At 42.9% G+C, this 18,923-nt stretch overlaps 1 protein-coding gene across 2 annotated transcripts; it reads right to left on the reverse strand.

Moving 5' to 3' along the window:
- LOC103278103 (zinc finger and SCAN domain-containing protein 23) lies at positions 1 to 15,219 on the reverse strand. 2 transcript variants are annotated; one of them, XM_062973553.1, is made up of 4 exons: positions 15,116 to 15,219; positions 10,108 to 10,966; positions 7,187 to 7,298; positions 1 to 4,554 (listed from the first exon to the last, which is right to left on the reverse strand). In XM_062973553.1, exons 2-4 carry the CDS (start codon positions 10,864 to 10,866, stop codon positions 3,902 to 3,904), a joined length of 1,524 nt encoding a protein of 507 aa, XP_062829623.1. In that variant the 5' UTR covers positions 10,867 to 10,966; positions 15,116 to 15,219; the 3' UTR covers positions 1 to 3,901. The 2 variants fall into 2 exon arrangements, with proteins under 2 accessions (XP_062829623.1, XP_062829622.1); XM_062973552.1 differs by having other exon boundaries at positions 15,089 to 15,205.
- Positions 15,220 to 18,923: the final 3,704 nt, after the last annotated feature.

Below are 18,923 nucleotides of genomic sequence, written 5' to 3' on the forward strand. Positions count from 1 at the left end.
TAAATTCCCACTCGTTCCGTTTCTTTATTGCTGCCCAAAAGGTGGGACATATTTGCCCTGAAGCTTAAGACTTGGTTAAAGTATTGCTTGTGAATTAACAATCAGTAAAACAATATTGTTTTGAAGGATCAGAACAACCATGTCACAAACAACCAAAACATCCAAGGAAGATCAAGTTATTTTATGGGGAGAGCTACTACAGGTTTAGCTTAGATGTGAAAACTATATTAGAAAGAGGAGTTGAGTAGTCAAAGAAATTCAACAAACACAGAAGTGGGTTGCCTTTAACCTTAGATATATTTTGGAAGGTGTGAAGGGGGTCTTGATTTTGGACCTCCTGATAATTTTAGCGCTAGGAAAGGACTTAATTTGTTTAAAAAATAGCCATTTCTCAATCTTCAATGGCCCAAGAGTCCCCAAAATGTGACAAAACGTATCTCCATCCTGAAAAACATGTTGAGAAGTACAGTGGATCTTTTAAATTCACTAGGATTTGCTTCCCCAACATGTGACAAAACGTATCTCCATCCTGAAAAACATGTTTGGAAGTACAGTGGATCATTTAAATTCACTAGGATTTGCTTCCAGGGCCCCTATGGATACTTAAATCTGTGAATGCTCAAATCCCACAATGAGCAACAGTGCAGTAAAATAGCATCCCTTATATAAAAAACCAAAATCAAGCTTTCCTTTTTGGAATTTGAGGGGTAGAGGTGGAGACACAAAAACAATATGACCTCTAAAGATGTGTCTACACTGTAGAATTAATGTAGTTTGACACCACTTGAACTGTCATGGCTCAGTGCTATGGGAGGTATAGTTTTGACAAGGCCTTTTGCCTTTTCTGCCAGAGTGCTGGCACCGCATCTAACAACTCTCATGATCCCCTAGCATGGAGCCATGGCAGTTAATGTGGTGTTAAACTGCATTAATTCTACAGCATAAATGCACCCGGAGTCACATTTTCCACCCCAGCTTTAAGTGTTTCCCCTAAATCCTATTGTGAGAAATAAAAGTGAATAGCAAAATGGGAAAACTACGTAGTCCTCTTGGTGTGTCTGGAACAGAAATCTCATTATCATTCACAACTGGTTATGCTACCTGGGGCCAGTGGGCATTTGAATTAGAAACCCACAGATTCATGGCTTCTATAAGACCAGAGCATCCACTCATAGAGAGGTTGACCATTGCCCATCTTATTGATCTGACTTCACATCGCCTTACTCAAGTTTTGCTAAGATAAACAGAATGGCAACCCAACAGCACTTATGACTCTTGAGGTTGAGGAAACATTAAAGAACATTGTGAAGTTAGACATCATCTCCATAAGCTTTGCATCTAAAGTTTAACTCCACTGTCCTGACTAAATAAAACACACTGCATCCCTTCAGATGTTACTGTAGCCTAACTCCTATCAGCTCGAGCCACAATGTCAAATGATAAGGAATACAGGAGTTGTAATCCAGCATCTGGAGGGCTACATGCAATGATATGGAGGGCTGGATTTGGCCTGCGGGCCTTGGGTTTGACACATGTATTTAAGGCATGTATTGCAACTTTCCCCACTCTCATGCATGCTATATCTGTTGGACTACAAACCCCATTATGCTACAATCACTACTCTGGAAGGCATTTGATTTGAAAAGATTGTAACAACAGACAGGCAGTTTTGACCTTCGGATAGTGCAGGACAACTCCATTATCCTCAGTTTCAATATTCACAACTTCACTTAAGCAAACTCCAAAAAAATCCCCCAAAAACCCACAACTTCTGGAAGATTGTGGGTTTTTCTAGCTCCTCCAGTGTTATTCTATGGAAAGCTAATTGGCCCAGTAAGATCAAAATAAAGGCAGAGGTCACTATTATGATCGGTAACCCAAGTCTTATGGGGACAGGCATAACTGAGAGAAGAGAAAATTGAGAAGTGATAGTGTGGTCATCTTTAAATATCCAATGGGAAGTTACATAGAAGATGGAGCAAGCTTGTTTTCTGGTGCTCCATGGACCAGAACATGAACCAATGGATTCACAGGACAAGGGATTCCACTAAAACTCAAGGAAGACCATCTTGACAGAAACAGTGGTAACAGATAATTGGATCGCTTCAGAGGACGATACTCTCTGTTGGAGGTCTTTAAACAAAGGCTATATGGGCATTTCACAGGAGTGCTTGAGTTGTGCAGTATATACTGCTCATTCATAAAAGTTTGGGCACAGAACTCCCACAAAAGTGGAAGAAGCACAAATGCTAAAAAAGCTTTCCTCCTCCATGAAAAACCTTGAGTCATCTCTAGATCCTCCAGCGTGACTCTGTGGTCAACCTCCAACAGGTTTTGATCACAGAATTATGCTGGGAGGACATTCAAATATCCTGAGAAGTTTCCTCCAGCACAATTCTATGGTCAACATCTGGCAGAGCCACACTGGAAGACCTAGACCAGTGGTTTTCAACCTGTGGGTCCCCAAGTGTTTTGGCCTACAACTCGCAGAAATCCCAGCCAGTTTACCAGTTGTTAGGATTTCTGGGAGTTGAAGGCCAAAACATTTGTGGACCCACCGGTTGAGATCCATTGACCTAGAAATTCCTAGTGAGTATTAATACAATCTGCAAATACTTTGTTTGTTGTCTGTCTGCCTTCCTGCTCAGTTTCAAGGCTCAACCTATCTTTGTGTCCCACCTGGGAGGATACAGTAGGGCTGATATTTCTGTCCTATTCAAAACAATCGAAGTATGCACAACAAATGGTCATCCTAACTCTGTTTAGATTACAGTGGTTCTCAACCTGTGGGTCCCCAAATACTTTGGCCTTCAACTCCCAGAAATCCTAACCACTGGTAAACTGGCTGGGATTTCTGGGAATTGTAGGCCAAAATACCTGGGGACCCACAGGTTGAGAACCACTGGTTTAGAAGTTTCCATAGAAGGAGACTCCGCCACACTCCCAGGCAGCATATCCCAGTGTTGAACAACTCTTGTTATCAGAAAGTTCTGCCGAATTTTAGGTGAATTTCTCTTCCTGTAGATTAAAAGCTTCAGTTGAAAGACAGATTACACAGCAAAGAGCAGTAGTAGAGTCCCCTAAAAGTCCTTGTCACAACTACTTTACACACCATTGATTGTTGGCAGGAGGAGAAAGTAATATCTCTGTACCGTGCTCTCCAGCACCAGAAAAATTCATCCCTTTATGTAGTGGACTGGATTTTAAAGTGGAGACATTTACAATCAGGATGGTATAGCTAGCTCTCCACGTTTGTAGGTTACACTTTGACTAATACACCCTTTCTAGGAATCCCTAGGTCCTCCAACATGTCAACTTCTGCCACATATTTGCACTGTACAATCTAGATGTGTAGAGAGACTACTTCTCTAGAATTTGTAGGTCCTCCAGTGTGATTCCATGGGCAACATCTGGCAGGGGTTGTGCTGAAGGACACAAGTTTCCTAAAAAGTTTTTAAAAGTTTGATTTTCTCAATTTTGCAGGAGTTTTGTACCCCCAGGAAATGTGGAAGGATTCGTGCAAATGTGACCAGAAAAGAGTTAAGAGGCTGTAAGTCTAACAGACAACACTATAAGAAATGAACAGAGTTTCAGTGTCTCTGTGTTTATATGAAGAGGAGAAAAATTATTATAAGCAGGCTACTTTAACAGAAGTTGGATTGGAAGAACTCTACCCACTACCTCCCTTCTGCCTCTTTGGATCAGGTCTCTGGGAAAAAAACACACTTGCTTGCCAAGGCAAAAGAAACTGCGGGGAACTTAGTTTTGCCATGACCCTCACACAGAATCCCCATCTCAGCAGGTGATACTTCTATAATGCCCTAGGAGGTTAGGTTATAGGCATTTTAACCCCACTTTCTTGTTTTCCTTCAAAACAAACAAAACAAGGCCCTGTGGCCTCTCAGTGATGGTGCTTGATGAAGTTTGAGTTGTCGCTGAACCGCTTTCCACAGATGGAGCACTCGTACGGCTTCTCGCCCGTGTGGATCCTCTTGTGGACAATGAAGTTGGAGTAATCGTTGAAGCGCTTCCCGCAGGCCGGGCACTCGTAGGGCTTCTCGCCCGTGTGGATCCTCTTATGCCGAGTGAGGCTGGACCCGGTGTTGAAGCCCTTCCCGCAGTAAGAGCACTTGTAGGGCTTCTCGCCGGTGTGCACCCTTTGGTGGATGAGGAAGGCAGCGCGGCTGACAAAGCATTTCCCGCAGTCTGAGCAGTTGTACCACCTCTCGCCAGAGTGGGTTCTCTCGTGCGCGATAAGGTTGGACCGGCGACGGAAGACTTTTCCGCACATGTGGCAAGCATTGTCCCTCTCGCCACTAGGGAGCATTGCCTGGTGCAGGATGCTTTCGTCCAGGTCCTCATATGCACCCTGGGAATTAATGAATTTCCCACTTTCTCTCTCAAGGCAGCTTCCATACAGGATCTCAGAAATCTCCTCTCTATTGGCATAGGGGAGGATGTTCTGCTCTACTCTCCCTGACAACATCCAACGGGAATCTGGCTCAGCAGAATTTCCTGGGTTGTTCTTCTCTGGCCTATACTGTTTCTTGTCAGCTGTTGGGATAAGCAAATGAAAAAGGGGAGATACTAATGAACCACAATGGCATATTATTGCATAACCTATTGGAAAATAGCTGCACCCAGTCTCTGGGCACATATCATTTTGGCAAATGTAAATCTTCATGAATATGTGTAGACCACTTTTTGAAACCACTAGTCAAGGAAAGCATAACCTTGTTAGAAGTCAACTCTTTGAACAAGTGCTATTCATAAGCATTCATGTAATAGCACACAGGCAACTCAGCTGTTAAACTGAAGAACCATGTATTTAAATTGCCAAGGATAAAGACATGCCACTACAAAAATATATTTGGTTAGCAGAGTTTTAAAGATTGTTTTGCAATTGTAGTTGCCCAAAAGAGGTACACTTCCCTGAAACCTCTTAGTTTGCACTCAGAGATGAAAAAAATCTTCTTCTTTGAAAAATAACATATCTTGTTTACTCATAAACAACTCATAATTCACCAAACAGGCACATTTCTTATTAAAGTTCAGTAACAGATAGGATATAGCTTCTTCTGTGTTGAATACACAGGGTATTATTCTTTATCAATAGCCCATACTTTTTACTATAGTTGCACTCACTGAAGTCCATAAAACATACATGCATCCACCTCCACTGAGGTCTAAAGCAGTCTGAATACAAATTGGAATGCTGAGTCTGCACATGCTCAGTACAATCACATGTCTGTAACCCCTCCCACACCAAAGAGGTACAAACTGGCAAATCAACATACGCATAGACTACAGGTTAGCAAATATATACATTAACAAATAAATAGTGAGAGGCTTGGGAGGTTCCTACTTCCAACACACATTCCCTTAGAGGATATAAACAAAATATTAAGTAAAAAATTAATAATGTTGGATCAGAGCTTCCCCCTTTCTCTCTCCCTTGCACCTCTTTGCTTTCTATTCTCATCTCATTCTGCTTCTCCACCTCGCGTCTCTTGCATCATTCTCTGCTTTCTCTTATTTCTTGCACACATCACTTTCTGCTTTCCCCCTTTTCTCTCCCTTGTTGCTTCCCCCTTTCTCTGTAGTGTCTCTCTCCACCTTTCCTTTTCTCTTTTGTGCACACACATATCTCTCTGCCTTCCTTTCCCCCTTTTGCACTCATGCACATTTCTCTGCCTGCCTTCCTTCTCTCTCTCTAATCTCTCATCTCTTTACCCTTCTCCCCATCTCCCCTTCCTCAATCCTGGGGCCACTTAAACATTTCTCAGGGAAAAATGGGTCACGGGTCAAAAAAGCTTAAGAAGCTCCCCAAATCTGGTTCTCCATTTTTGGACTTTAGCTTCCTGACTGTTCCCCAAGCTGGTTGTGGCCTCTGGGAGTTGAAGTCCAAAACACCTGCAGGAGCAAAGTTTGGGAACCACTGGATTAGACCAAAAGTCTAGCTAGCTCAGCACTCTGTTCACACAATGGCCAAATGGTCACCTCAAAATGGAAAGGAACATTGAGGCATACTCTTACTTTCCCAAACTATTAAACCTAGGATTCCATTATTGTAGTTAATAGTGGAATAATAGCATTATAATTGCATAGCATTTGATTCACTGTCAATTTGTTATCTGTGGGAATACATATTTTGAGCTTCTGGAGTCTACCTTCAGTTTGCGTGTATGGCTAAAAAAACAAAATTTCACCTAGCAGTTCGAAAACATTCAAATGTGAGTAGATCAACAGGTGCCGCTTTTGGCAGGAAGGTAACGGCTCTCCATGCAGCCATGCCAGTCACATGACCTTGGAGGTGCCTACGGACAACGCCGGCTCTTTGGCTTAGAAATGGACTGAGCACCCCCCCCCCCAAAGAGTCAGACATTACTAGACTTACCTAACCTTTACTTATAGTTTGAAAAAAAGATTGGTTGATCGTTTAGAATTATTTTAGTCATGTATCCCCACATTGTAGAGTATGCAAACAAACACAATAGTCTATGCACAACAGAACATGTAATGACCAAATAATATTATCATGTATCCCCAATACGAAACTCAATACAGTGCCATAAGAATACAATGGGGAGCATATGCTCTCCAACAGAAAATATCTAAATTTAATATAATCCCAAGGTCTCACACTCTATAAGCTTCAGGGGTCCAAGTTCGACAGTGAATTCTTCCAAAAGTAGTAAAGGGGAAGAAATGATAAGTCACACAAGGAGTAAAGAGGTCCAGTTTCTTCACCTTTACAAGTATACTAGTATTCTGGGATATCATTCAACAATGTATCCCCACATTGCCTAAATATATGACTCTCCTCTATCATATCACCCCCTGAAAAAGGTAAAAACCTCCAAACTTCATAGCTTTTCCTGACAGGGAAACTATTCCAGTCCCTTCATTGTTGGAGTGGCCTTTTTCTGTTTCTCTCTCAGCTTTTACAAAATGTCTTTTTCAGGTATAGTGACCAGAATGTCATCCGATATGGTAAGACAGTGGTTTCCAACTTTTGGTCCTCCAGGTGTTTTGGACTCTAGCTCCCATAATTTCTAGGAACTGGCTAAGCTGTCTGGAGCTTCTGAGAGTTAAAGTCCCAAACACGTAGATATTGCGAACCATTAGACATTTGGTTTTTTTAGTGTTAAAATAGCCGCATGTTGTGACACCCAGAGATCCTTACCCAACTGGTCAATGTCCCTCTGATCCTCTTGCTTAAAATGTGGCCTCTTCCAAGTGTCCAAGGCAGCCTCCTCCATCAAGTTATCCTCCTCCTCCTCAAATGGGCTAATTGTCTGAAAGAGCAGAGAAATAATGAAGGGGACTCAAATGGTGGCAGTGGATGTAGGAAGTGAGATGGACGCAATTCCTTCTTCCACCATCCCCACTTCCACAACTTTCCTGGCAGCAGATCAGCAGGATGGAAAATGGGGAAGACCAAGAAAGAAAGAGGGAACCAGAGCCTGCAGGGCTGTACATGCCCCCATTCTTCCCAAGCCAATTTTGAGGCCTGTAATTTTTTGTATTCTGGGAAACATGGAGAGAAGAACTCTGATTTATTTTTAGCCACCCCTTCAAATGGAATAGGGCCCAGTAGAGGGCTTTTTGTAAAAATGGAATATGGTCCAGAAGATGACTGTTTTATAAAAGACATTTAGTGAGTCTAAATGTCATAAGGTACGTGGGTAAACATAGCAAAGCTACCTGCTCCATATACCACCTTTATGGTGTTTTAGGGCATTTAGAGCCCCTTGGGGAGCAATCAGCCCTCCAAGGTTCCCAGGAGGCTAATGCAATCCCTCAAACTTCTGATATGTGCTCAGCTCAGCTCTCCGAAAACCTAGATTTAGAGAAAATGGGTGTGAAATTTATTTATTTTGTGTCAAAAGCATTGCATAACAAATACATTTAAAAAATGATGAAAAAAATAGAGGAAATCACAAACAACTAAATAGTTTTTGACCAAAAGCGGGCAACAGCAACCGCATTGTCCGTAGCTTTAAACAACTCCTCCTCCGTGCATGAGGCAGGACATTGTGGGTAAGCATACATATGCGGAGTTGTTTGTTCTGCTCCACAGTCACACAAGGTGGAGGATTCCTCCAGGTAGTGCCACCTCGCCAAGTTGTCTTTAGATCTGCCCACTCCGCTTCTGAGTCTGTTCAGGGACTTCCAAGTTGCCCATTCTTGAGTTTGCCCCAGGAGGAAGACCCTCGTGGGGGGCATCCAGTTGGAATTGCCTGGTTTATCTGCCCAGAGGGACACCCTTGCTGTTGCTGGAGGGTGTGAAATGAAAGCCTAGTTGTTTCAGTTTGTGAAACCTCCCCAAACTCTATTCAGACCTAGATTTGGGGGTGGTGAAACCTCAAATATATAGTTGAACCAACCAGGGATAGAAAAGAAAGTGACAACAATTCTCAAGTCTTTACCAGCCCCCTCGGTCTATGGCTTTTGCATGCATAGATAATAATAATAACAACAATAATAACAATAATACTTTATTTTTCTATCCCGCCACCATCTCCCCGAAACGACTCGGGGCAGCTAACATGGGGCGGAGCCCAAAACAGAAACAAAGTATAACAATTTAAAACACATATAAATAACTAAAAGCAATGAAACAATAATCAAATAAAATAATCGGTTAAAAACATAACATACAATAAAACATATAATGACCAAGCAGAATAAAATAATGATACAAACATCAACCACTATGGATAAAAACGGGTCGGGCATAGATTCCACATCCATGCATTGAAAATACTTACAGTAGAGTCTCACTTATCCAACATAAATGGGCCGGCAGAATGTTGGATAAGCGAATATGTTGGATAATAAGGAGAGATTAAGGAGAAGCCTATTAAACATCAAATTAGGTTATGCTTTTACAAATTAAGCACCAAAACATCATGTTATACAACAAATTTGACAGAAAAAGTAGTTCAATATGCAGTAATGCTACGTAGTAATTACTGTATTTACGAATTTAGCACCAATATATCATGATGTATTGAAAACATTGACTACAAAAACTGCGTTGGATAATCCAGAACGTTGGATAAGCGAGTGTTGGATAAGTGAGACTCTACTGTATTAACATTCCACAAAGGAATTTTTGATTTTGCTATTTTGTAAGGGACCTCATTTTACTGTGCTGCTGTATTTAATGGGACCTGAGCATTAATGGATTTTAGTATCCATGGAAAGCGAGTCCTGGAACCAAACCTCAGTGTATACAGAAGGCCCACTTTATCAGCCAATCACTTCTATCACCAATGGCAGTTTCTATATCAGTGGCACAGTGAATCTGCTGTAGGTTTTAGTCTAAACTTTCAAGGAGATAACCAAGTTCAGGAAATATTTGAAACCTCCTACCGGTCAGTAGAAGGCTTCTTCCAAAATTCAGGAATAATTATGTCGCATCCCACAGTATCAATCCAAAAGAGCACAATTCTCCAAGGCTGACGTACGAAACCCTTATCCATGAATACCTATTATAAGAATGGAAAATGGTGGTTTGCTGGAATGTGTGATCCTCAGAAGCCCTATAGTGAGCTCAAACTGTGGATAATAGTATACATGATACAGTACTTTCATATAGTTAGACTGAAGGCATATCATAGAATTGCACTGAAGAACCTCTAGAGCAATGGTTCTCAATCTGTGCGTCCCCAGGTATTTTGGCCTACAACTCCCAGAAATCCTGGCCAGTTTACCAGCTGTTAGGATTTCTGGGAGGTGAAGGCCAAAACATCTGAGGACCCACAGGTTGAGAACCATTGCTATAGAGGCCCATAAACACTTATTGGCAGGAATATTTTTGTGATGTGGGTAACTGAAACTGTAGCTATCGAACTCATGGATAAGAGGGGCATACAATACTAGGACTTGAGAGACTTCACCCCTGCTCTTCAAAATCTGGAAGTGGACAGTGGTCCTCCAGTTTTCAAAAGGATTTCCAGGTGGGTCACAGCTTCTTAGGGCCACACCATTCCAAAGTACTATCTTCCATTCTTATAGTAGCGATACCCACAACACTTACCATAACCTCAACACCCCCCCCCCCCACAAACTACAAAAGGATTAGTCTGTGTTTCCCACCTCATCTTTCTGCATCTGATTCTCTTGCTGCCTCAGTAGGAAATCTTCAGCCAGGATCACAGCTTGGGTACAGGTCTGGGGGCTACATTCCCGGACCCAGCTCTTCATCTCCGAGGGCAGGACAGCCAGGAACTGCTCCAGGATCACCAGCTCCACGATCTGCTCCTTGGTGTGGCTCTCGGGTTTCAGCCACTGGTGGCAGAGCTTCCGGAGATGCCGGCAGGCCTCACGAGGCCCATCAGTTTCCTGGTAGCCAAACCGCCTGAACAGCCGGCATTCTTCATGCAGATTGCTGGCCGCCTGTCCTAGGACCAAGCACTTGGCTTTTGAATCTTCTGCCTTGCTTTTGGCCACAGCTTGGAGGCTACCTCTACTTGAGCTGGGCATATGCTGGGAAACCCTCTCTGCTTTAAGCTGCAAGCTGGAGTTGGTGGTCCCTTTGAAGGGGGTCATGATGGGCCGAGCGTGGTTCCTTGGTCGGGGTCCCAGGAGCTGTGGGCTGCGCCCTTCCGCATGAGGAGACTCGAGGGCTTTGAGAAATTCTTGAAGCTGAGACTCCCATCGCTGTTGCAGGCCTTTACGTGGTTCCCGGGTCAAGTCCTCTGGGACGGCTCTTTCCCAAAAGTCCCGGATGCTCTCCATGGGGAGGTCGTTAGGGACCCTTATCTCTTCTTTCACTGCCTCAGATCCTGCTATGTTTTGCTCTTCTCTTGTTGTCCTTTTCTCTTGTCTTGCAAATGAAGTATCTCTTGATTCCATTTCTTCTTTCTCAGGGCCCAGCTATGGTACTCCAGAAGCAAAGAAACTAGCGGGCCAGTGGCAATTTAGGTGGTCTCAGGAATACGTAAACAGTTTCGTTCTGGAAAAAAAGATAAATCATTATAGAATCATAAAGTTGGAAGAGACCCCCAAGGGCTATCCAGCCAAACCACCTTCTGCCATGCAGAAATAAGACAATCAAAGCACTCCTGACAGATGACCATCTGGCCTTTGCTCAAATAACGTCAGAGAAACCGACTCCATCACACTCGAGGCAACCTATTCCAGTGCCAAAAGCCTCATCACGATCTTCCTAATGTTTTCATGGAATCTCTTTTCCTGTAATTTGAATCCATTATTTTGTGTCCTACAATCAGCCAAAACCAGAGAAAATGTGGTGGTTGGTGGTAGGGGTGGCTGAAAATTGGGGTTTCGGTTCATTTTTGATGTGAATCTACCTGAAATTCTTCTTATGAAGAGTGAAACTATCTTGAAGACTTAAAGAAATCAATTTGGGAGAACCTGAAACTGACAGACCCATACCTTCAAGCCAAGAATGCAATTTCTTTGGGTGCAGCTACACTGCAGAAGTAAAGCAGTTGGACACCACTTTAACTGTCATGGCTCCATGCTATGGAATCAGGAGATGTTGGTTGGTGAGGCATCAGCACTTTTTGGTGGAGAAGTTTACAGACCTTACGAAACTACAACCACAGCATTACGCCATGGTAGTTAAAGTGATGTCAAGTTCCATTCATTCTATACTAGATGCATCCTAAGCAATATTAAGGTGGATATTATCATTGAGTCCTCCCAAGAACGTGGAAAAAAATAATTAAACTGCAAAAACTTTGGTTTTGCAGGACATCCAGCAGCACATTTTGCTATAGTTTTTCAATGAATATCTCATTCAACAAATCAACACGGTTTGTGGCAGTCACAAAGATGAAGTTTCTGGAGTACAACAACTACTTTTAAAGTAAGTACTGCACAATTAAACAGGAAGCAACACTTTCAAACCAGGAACAAAAAAAATTCACCTCTCCCACTGAAAGCATAGTATGAGTATCTCTTATTAGAAACATTTGAGACCAGAAGTGCAATTGGGTCTGATTTTTGAATAGCTATATTTCCATGTCTGTACATATAAAAGCCAAAGTAGTATGTGTGTTGGTTTGTCCATTTGTACTTGGCTTGATGGATTTGGACCAAACTTGGCACACATGGCCTTATAATCCAACTTAAAATAATCGAGAGGGTGGGGGCTAAAAAATCCCCACTTCTTTCGGGCCCAGAGCAGAAGGAAAGAAAAGAATCAAAGTGGGTTGGCTGTGGCTAGGTGAAGTGGCCCTCTGTGATATGACTGGAAAAGAAAAGGAGTGAAAGGGCTTGGCTGCTGCTAGGTCACATGTGTATGAGGGAGGAGTAGGAAGGAAAGAGAAAGAAAAAGAAAGGAAAGGAAAGGGAAGGAAAAAAGGAAGGGAGGGGGAAAAAGAACAAGGATGGAAACAAAGAAGAAAGGAAATGGGAAAAAGAAAAGAAAGGAAGGGAAGAAGTATAAAGGAAGGGATGAAAGCGAGAAAAAGAAGGGAAGAGAAAGGAAGGAAGAAAGAGAAAGGAAAGAAAGAAATAAGTGGAAGAGAAAGATATCTGAGGGAAAGAAAGAAAACCTGCTCAAAGAATTGCCAGAAAATGAACAAAATCTGGCTCTCAGTATTAAAAAATTCTATAACCACTACAGTAAATAAAGAACAACACTCAGAAGACAGGGGAATTCCAGGCAGAAAACAATCAGGGCCGTCTAATACCTCTCAACAAAAGATTCCCCTAGGCAGGAAGCAGTCAGGCTTTGAAGTTGCAAGGCCATTCAGTGCTAATCAATGTGGCCAACTGAAACATTCACACTTGCCTCCAACAGACAAGAGTTTTTTCTCCCACCCTGGACATTCCACAGATATAGGTGAAACGTCAAGAGAGAATGCTTCTGGAACATGGCCCTACAGCCCGGAAAACTCACAGCAACCCAATTGCGAGTGTTGCCATGAAGATATTGTGAGGCAGGCCTTCTCAAAGCTGGAGAAGGGAGAAAGCAGGCCGATAGCACTCTCAAAGACACCTAGACAATGCAGGGTATATTTGCTATTACATACGTAATAGCATGCCTTGGAAATAGTATCCAAATCGAAGGCATAAAATTCACTTGTTAGACTTGGGCCAAAATAATTGGATTGGACTCCTCTGGAAGCTAGAATGTTAAGTGGGGTGCAGCCAGTCAAAACTATAGATATGTAATGACTATTTCTATTTACACACTCATGTTTCATGGTTTGTTTATTGCGCCAGAAGCAAACTGAAAATACAGTTATCATGTATAAAAAATGACAAAGTTAAAAACTTGGCATTATGCTAAATTTCCTTTGAACAGAAACTGGCCACTTCAGATGCCTCTGGTTTTGCTGTAAGAAGGTCCTCCTTTGAGCATGTGGCAGGGCTCAAACCGCATTGTAGTAAATGGTCTCTAGGTTAATCTTCTCTGTACCCACATGTCGGGGACTCCACTTTGTAGCCCCATTTTTAAAGATTGGCTCTGCATCTCGTGGTGCCAGAGCGCAGTCTGTTCAGTGCCCTCCAAGTCACCCAGTCTTCTGTGTGCCCAGGAGGGGGTTTCTCATCAGGTCTCAGCCACTAATTCAGGTTCTGGGTTTTAGCCTGACACTTTTGGACTCTCACTTGCTGAGGAGTTCCTGTGAGTATCTCTGCAGATTTTAGGAGTCTATTTCTTGATTTAAAACGTTGGCACGCTGGCTGATATCCCAGTAGAAGATGGGCCGGAGATGTCACTGCCTTGGTCCTTTTATTGCTGGCTGCTACTTCCCAGCAGATATCAGATGGTGCAATACTGGCTAAACAGTATAATTTCTCCAGCAGTGTTGGGCGTAGACATCCTGTGATAATGTGGCATGTCTCATTAAGAGCCACATCCACTGTTTTAACATGGTGAGATGTGTTTCAAACTGGGCATGCGTATTCAGCAGCAGAGTAGCAAAGTGCAAGGGCAGATGTCTTCACTGTATCTGGTTGTGATCCCCAGGTTCTACCAGTCAGCTTTCGTATGATATTATTTCTGGCACCCACTTTTTGCTTGATACTCAACAATGCTTCTTATAAGTCAGAGAATGGTCCAGACTAGGCATGGGCACACTTTGGCCCTCCAGGTGTTTTGGATTTCAACTCCAACAATTCCTATTAGCCTACTGGCTGTTAGGAATTATGGGAGTTGATGTCTAAAACACCTGAAGGGCCAAAGTTTGCCCATGCCTGGTCCGGACTGACTCCCAGGTATTTTGGTGTGCTGCAATGCTCAGCAGCAGAGCAGCAAAGCACAAGGCCAGATGTTTTCACTGTTTTATGGTTACCTTATACACACAGCCCCAAGGTCATTTTACATAGTATTTACGCTCATTTTTTGCAAGAAACAAACCTTGTGAACCTTGATCTATCAAAAAGCATAGTTAAAAGGTAAAGGTTTTCCCCTGACGTTAAGTCCAGTCGTGACTGACTCTGGGGGTTGATGCTCATCTCCATTTCTAAGCCGAAGAGCCGGCATTGTCTGTAGACACCTCCAAGGTCATGTGGCCGGCATGACTACATGGAGCGCCGTTATCTTCCCACCGGAGCGGTACCTATTGATCTACTTACATTTGCATGTTTTTGAACTACTAGGTTGGCAGGAGCTGGGGCTAACAGCGGGCGCTCATTCCGCTCCCAGGATTTGAACCTGGGACCTTTCGGTCTGCAAGTTCAGCAGCTCAGGTCTTTAACACACTGCGCCACCACCAGCCGCCCATCAAAAAGCATAGGTATTAGTATCTCTGCCACCCAGGTGGACGATTCAGGAGTATTTTGGAAACCTGGGAAAAGTATGATAAACTTGTATGTACAAATAGGCAAAGTTAATAACAACTTGCCTGCCTCCCATCTAACTTAAACAGTTTTTTTGGGGGGGAAACAGAGGCCAAAACCAGACTTGGAGACTATAGGAGGGTCTCCTATAGTTTTGGGATGCATCTACAACGTATAAATAACTCAGTTTGAGATCACCTGAACTGCCCTGGCTCAATGCTTTGCAACCCTTGGAATTGTAGTTTCACAAGGTCTCTAGCCTCCTCTGCCAAAGAAAGACGGTGCTCCAGCCTCTAACTTTCCACAGGGCCAAACTCACTCTCTTTTTTCTCTCCTCCTCTCTCACCTGACTTCCCTCCAGGAGAGTCCTTCGCCTTCTGAACCGGAGCCTGGGAATTTCAAAGGCCACCTTCCCACGGGAGGCGGGGCCGGAAGTGACGCAGACTGTTTACATCCTCCCCTCTGCTCAGCCCCAGCAGCATCCGGACCCTTCTAGGAAAAGGCACTTCCTTCCCTTAACCCTTCTTGTGCCAGGAAGCCCTGGCGGACTTGTGGCTGCAGTAGAATGAAAATCCCTCCAGTGTTTACAACAGCCATGGGCAAACTTGGGCCCTCCAGGTGTTTTGGACTTCAACTCCCACAACTCCTAACAGCCGGTAGGCTGTTAGGAGTTGTGGGAGTTGAAGTCCAAAACACCTGGAGGGCCCAAGTTTGCCCATAGCTTGTTTACAAGGTGTGTGAGTAATACAGTGAGTTTTTCTAGTTTGAAGCCATCTACATTGCGATATAATCCAGTACTAAATTCGCATTATATGTCTCTACACTAACTTAAGAGATCAAGAGAAGGTGGCAAGACTATACAGAAGACCTGTTTAGGAATGAAAATGATATTGAGGATAGCTTTTACGGTGTAGTGAGGGAATTAGAACCAGACATTCTGAGAAGTGAGGTTGAGTGGGTCTTAACAAGCATTGCTAATAACAAGGCAGCAGGAGACGATGTTTGAAATCTTGAAAGATTAATAATAATAATAATCATCATCATCATCATCATCATCTTTATTTTTATATCCCACCCCATCTGCCCGAAGGGACTCGGGGCGGCTCACAACAGGGACAAGCCCGAACAACGACACAACATATTTGACAAAACCTAAAACATTTCAACGATACACAAAATAATATAATGGACAATACATTAAAATCCAAGCAGATAAAACCAGAGTAATTGAAATCTTGAAAGATAAATAATAATAATAATAATAATAATAATAATAATAATAATAATAATAATCTTTATTTTTATATCCCGCCCCATCTGCTCGAAGGGACTCGGGGCGGCTCACAACAGGGACAAGCCCGAACAACGACACAACATATTTGACAAAACTTAAAGCATTTCAACGATACACAAAATAATATAATGGACAATACATTAAAATCGAAGCAGAAAAAAACAGAGTAATTAAAAGCAAACCAGTGGGAACAGGTTTGATAAAGTGCTATATCATGGAAATGAGTAACAGTGGTAAAGTGCCGTACGGTTTTATAAACATAAAGAAGTATTCTGATGACAACTCTACTGGTGCTGTCAAGGTGAAGCATGCCATATGCCAGCAAATATGGAAAATACAAGAATGGCCATCCGATTGGAAATAATCAATTTATATCCCCCTACCAAAAAAGGTTAAAGAATGCTCAAATCTTCACACAGTAGCACTTATTTCACATGCCAATAAGGGAATGCTCAAGATACTACAAGGTAGACTCCAGCAATACATGGAGTGAGAGTTGCCAGATGTACAAGCTGGGTTTAGAAAAGGCAAAGGAATGAGAGACCAAATTGCTAATATCCGCTGGATAATGGTGGAAGGTAGGAAGTTTCAGAAAAACATCTATTTCTGCTTCATTGACTATTCTAAAGCCTTCGACTGTGTGGATCATAATAAACTATGGCATGTTCTTGGTGGTAAGGGGATACCAAGTCACCATGTCTGTATCCTGACGAATCTGTATCACAACCAAGTAGGCACAGCAAGAACAGACCACGGAACAACAGACTGGTTCAAGTTTGGGAAAGAAGTGCAGCAGGGCTGAATACTTTCACCCTCCCTATTCAACTTGTATGCAGAACACATCATGTGACATGCGGGGCTTGAGGAATCCAAGGCTGGAGTTACAATTGTGGAAAGAAACATTAACAACCTTAGATATGCAGATGATACCACTCTGATGGCTGAAAGCGAGGAGGAGCTGAGCAACCTTATAACCAAAGTGAAAGAAGAAAGTGCAAAAGCTGGGTTGCAGTTAAACGTCAAGAAAACCAAGATCATGGCAACTACACCTATTGATAACTGGCAAATAGAGGGAGAAACGTGGAGGCAGTGACAGACTTTATATTTCTAGGTGCGAAGATCACTGCAGATGCAGACTGCAGCCAGGAAATCAGAAAACGTTTACTTCTTGGGAGGAGAGCAATGAACAACCTGGATAAAATAGTGAAGAGTAGAGACATCACACTGGCAACGAAGGTCCGCATAGTGAAAGCAATGGTATTCCTCATAGTGACCTATGGATGGGAGAGCTGGACCATAAGGAAGGCTGAGCGAAGGAAGATAGACGCTTTTGAACTCTGGTGCTGGAGGAAAATCCTGAGAGTGCCTTGGACCGCAAGAAGATCCAACCAGTCCACCCTCCAGGAAATAATGCCCGGCTGCTCACTGGAGGGAAGGATAGTAGAGGCAAAGCTGATGTATTTTGGCCACATGATGAGAAGACAGCAAAGATTGGAGAAGACAGTGATGCTGGCAAAAAAGGAAGGAAAAAGGAATAAGGGCAGACCAAGGGCAAGATGGATGGATGGTATCCTTGAAGTGACTGGCTTGACCTTGAAGGAGCTGGGGGTCGACAGGGAACTCTGACATGGGAGTCGGAAGAGACTGAACAAATAAACAACAGCACACTAACCCTAGAATGCAGTTCAGCCTTCATTATAATGACACTGTAGATGAAGCCGGAAAGCACAACTTGAACCCCAGCCTAGAAATGCATTCAGCACCTTGGACAGTTCTCCTATTCAAGTGTAGGCTAAACCCAATGCCTTTCCATACTGCACAATTATAGTGCTATAACCATCATTGAGATCTTAGCCTCACCAAGCTACAAACCCTAAGATTGCATACTACATTTTAACTTTCACATCTATGGGACACACATCCTTTTTCGAATGAAGCAGCAAGTGTTTGAGGACTGGGACATTTGTAGAGAGACCAAGATAGAATAGAATAAAATAGAATAGAACAGAACAGAATAGAATAACTTTATTATCAATGTACATTGGAATTTAATGCTTTCCCCAGCACACATGACAGACAACACACCCATCCCCCAACACTCCAACCACCACCGCACAGCCCCAAATTCAAAGAGGCGTGAATGGAGGGCGAAAAGGAAAATCTTGGTAGTGGTTCCATAAGTGATTGTGAAGACTTTATATGCATGCACACACACACACACATATGCAGGCATACACAAAAATGTTTTTGTATGTATGTTTTATATATACACACAATTTTATATGCATACACACATACGGGCTTATCCCAGTGGGCTAAACCGCTATGCTACAGAAAAATCCTGCTGATTGAAATGTTGTGAGTTCAAGCCCGGGTCAGGGTGAGCAACCGTCGTTAGCCCCAGCTCGCCTGCCCACCTAGCAGGTCGAAAGCAGAAATGCGAATAGATAAATAGGAACCGCTTTTAGCGGGGAGGTAATAAGAAAGTGCCCTTAAAGACATTAGTAGGGAGGAAGCTCCTCGACATGGAAGATGGAGCAACAGCCCCCCCCCCTCCCCCCAATATGGCCAGGGTTGACCACAGCTTCCAAGATGCTGGAAATAAGATGGGAAAAACTGCTTTTACAACTGTCTGTGTTGTCTGTCCTTGTTAATTGTATAATCAGGCATTGAATGTTTGCCGTATATGTGTTCTGTAAGCCGCAGTGAGTCCTTCGGGGTGAGAAGGGCGGAGTATAATACTGTAAATAATAAATTAATTAATAAATATATATACACACACAATCTAAAATCTCTCTATATAATAAAAGTTTCTATATATGTATATATCTATGTTTGTATGCAATTTTCAAGATGGGTC

This window comes from Anolis carolinensis, chromosome 2 (assembly GCF_035594765.1).
Source record: "Anolis carolinensis isolate JA03-04 chromosome 2, rAnoCar3.1.pri, whole genome shotgun sequence".
NCBI lineage: Eukaryota > Metazoa > Chordata > Lepidosauria > Squamata > Dactyloidae > Anolis > Anolis carolinensis.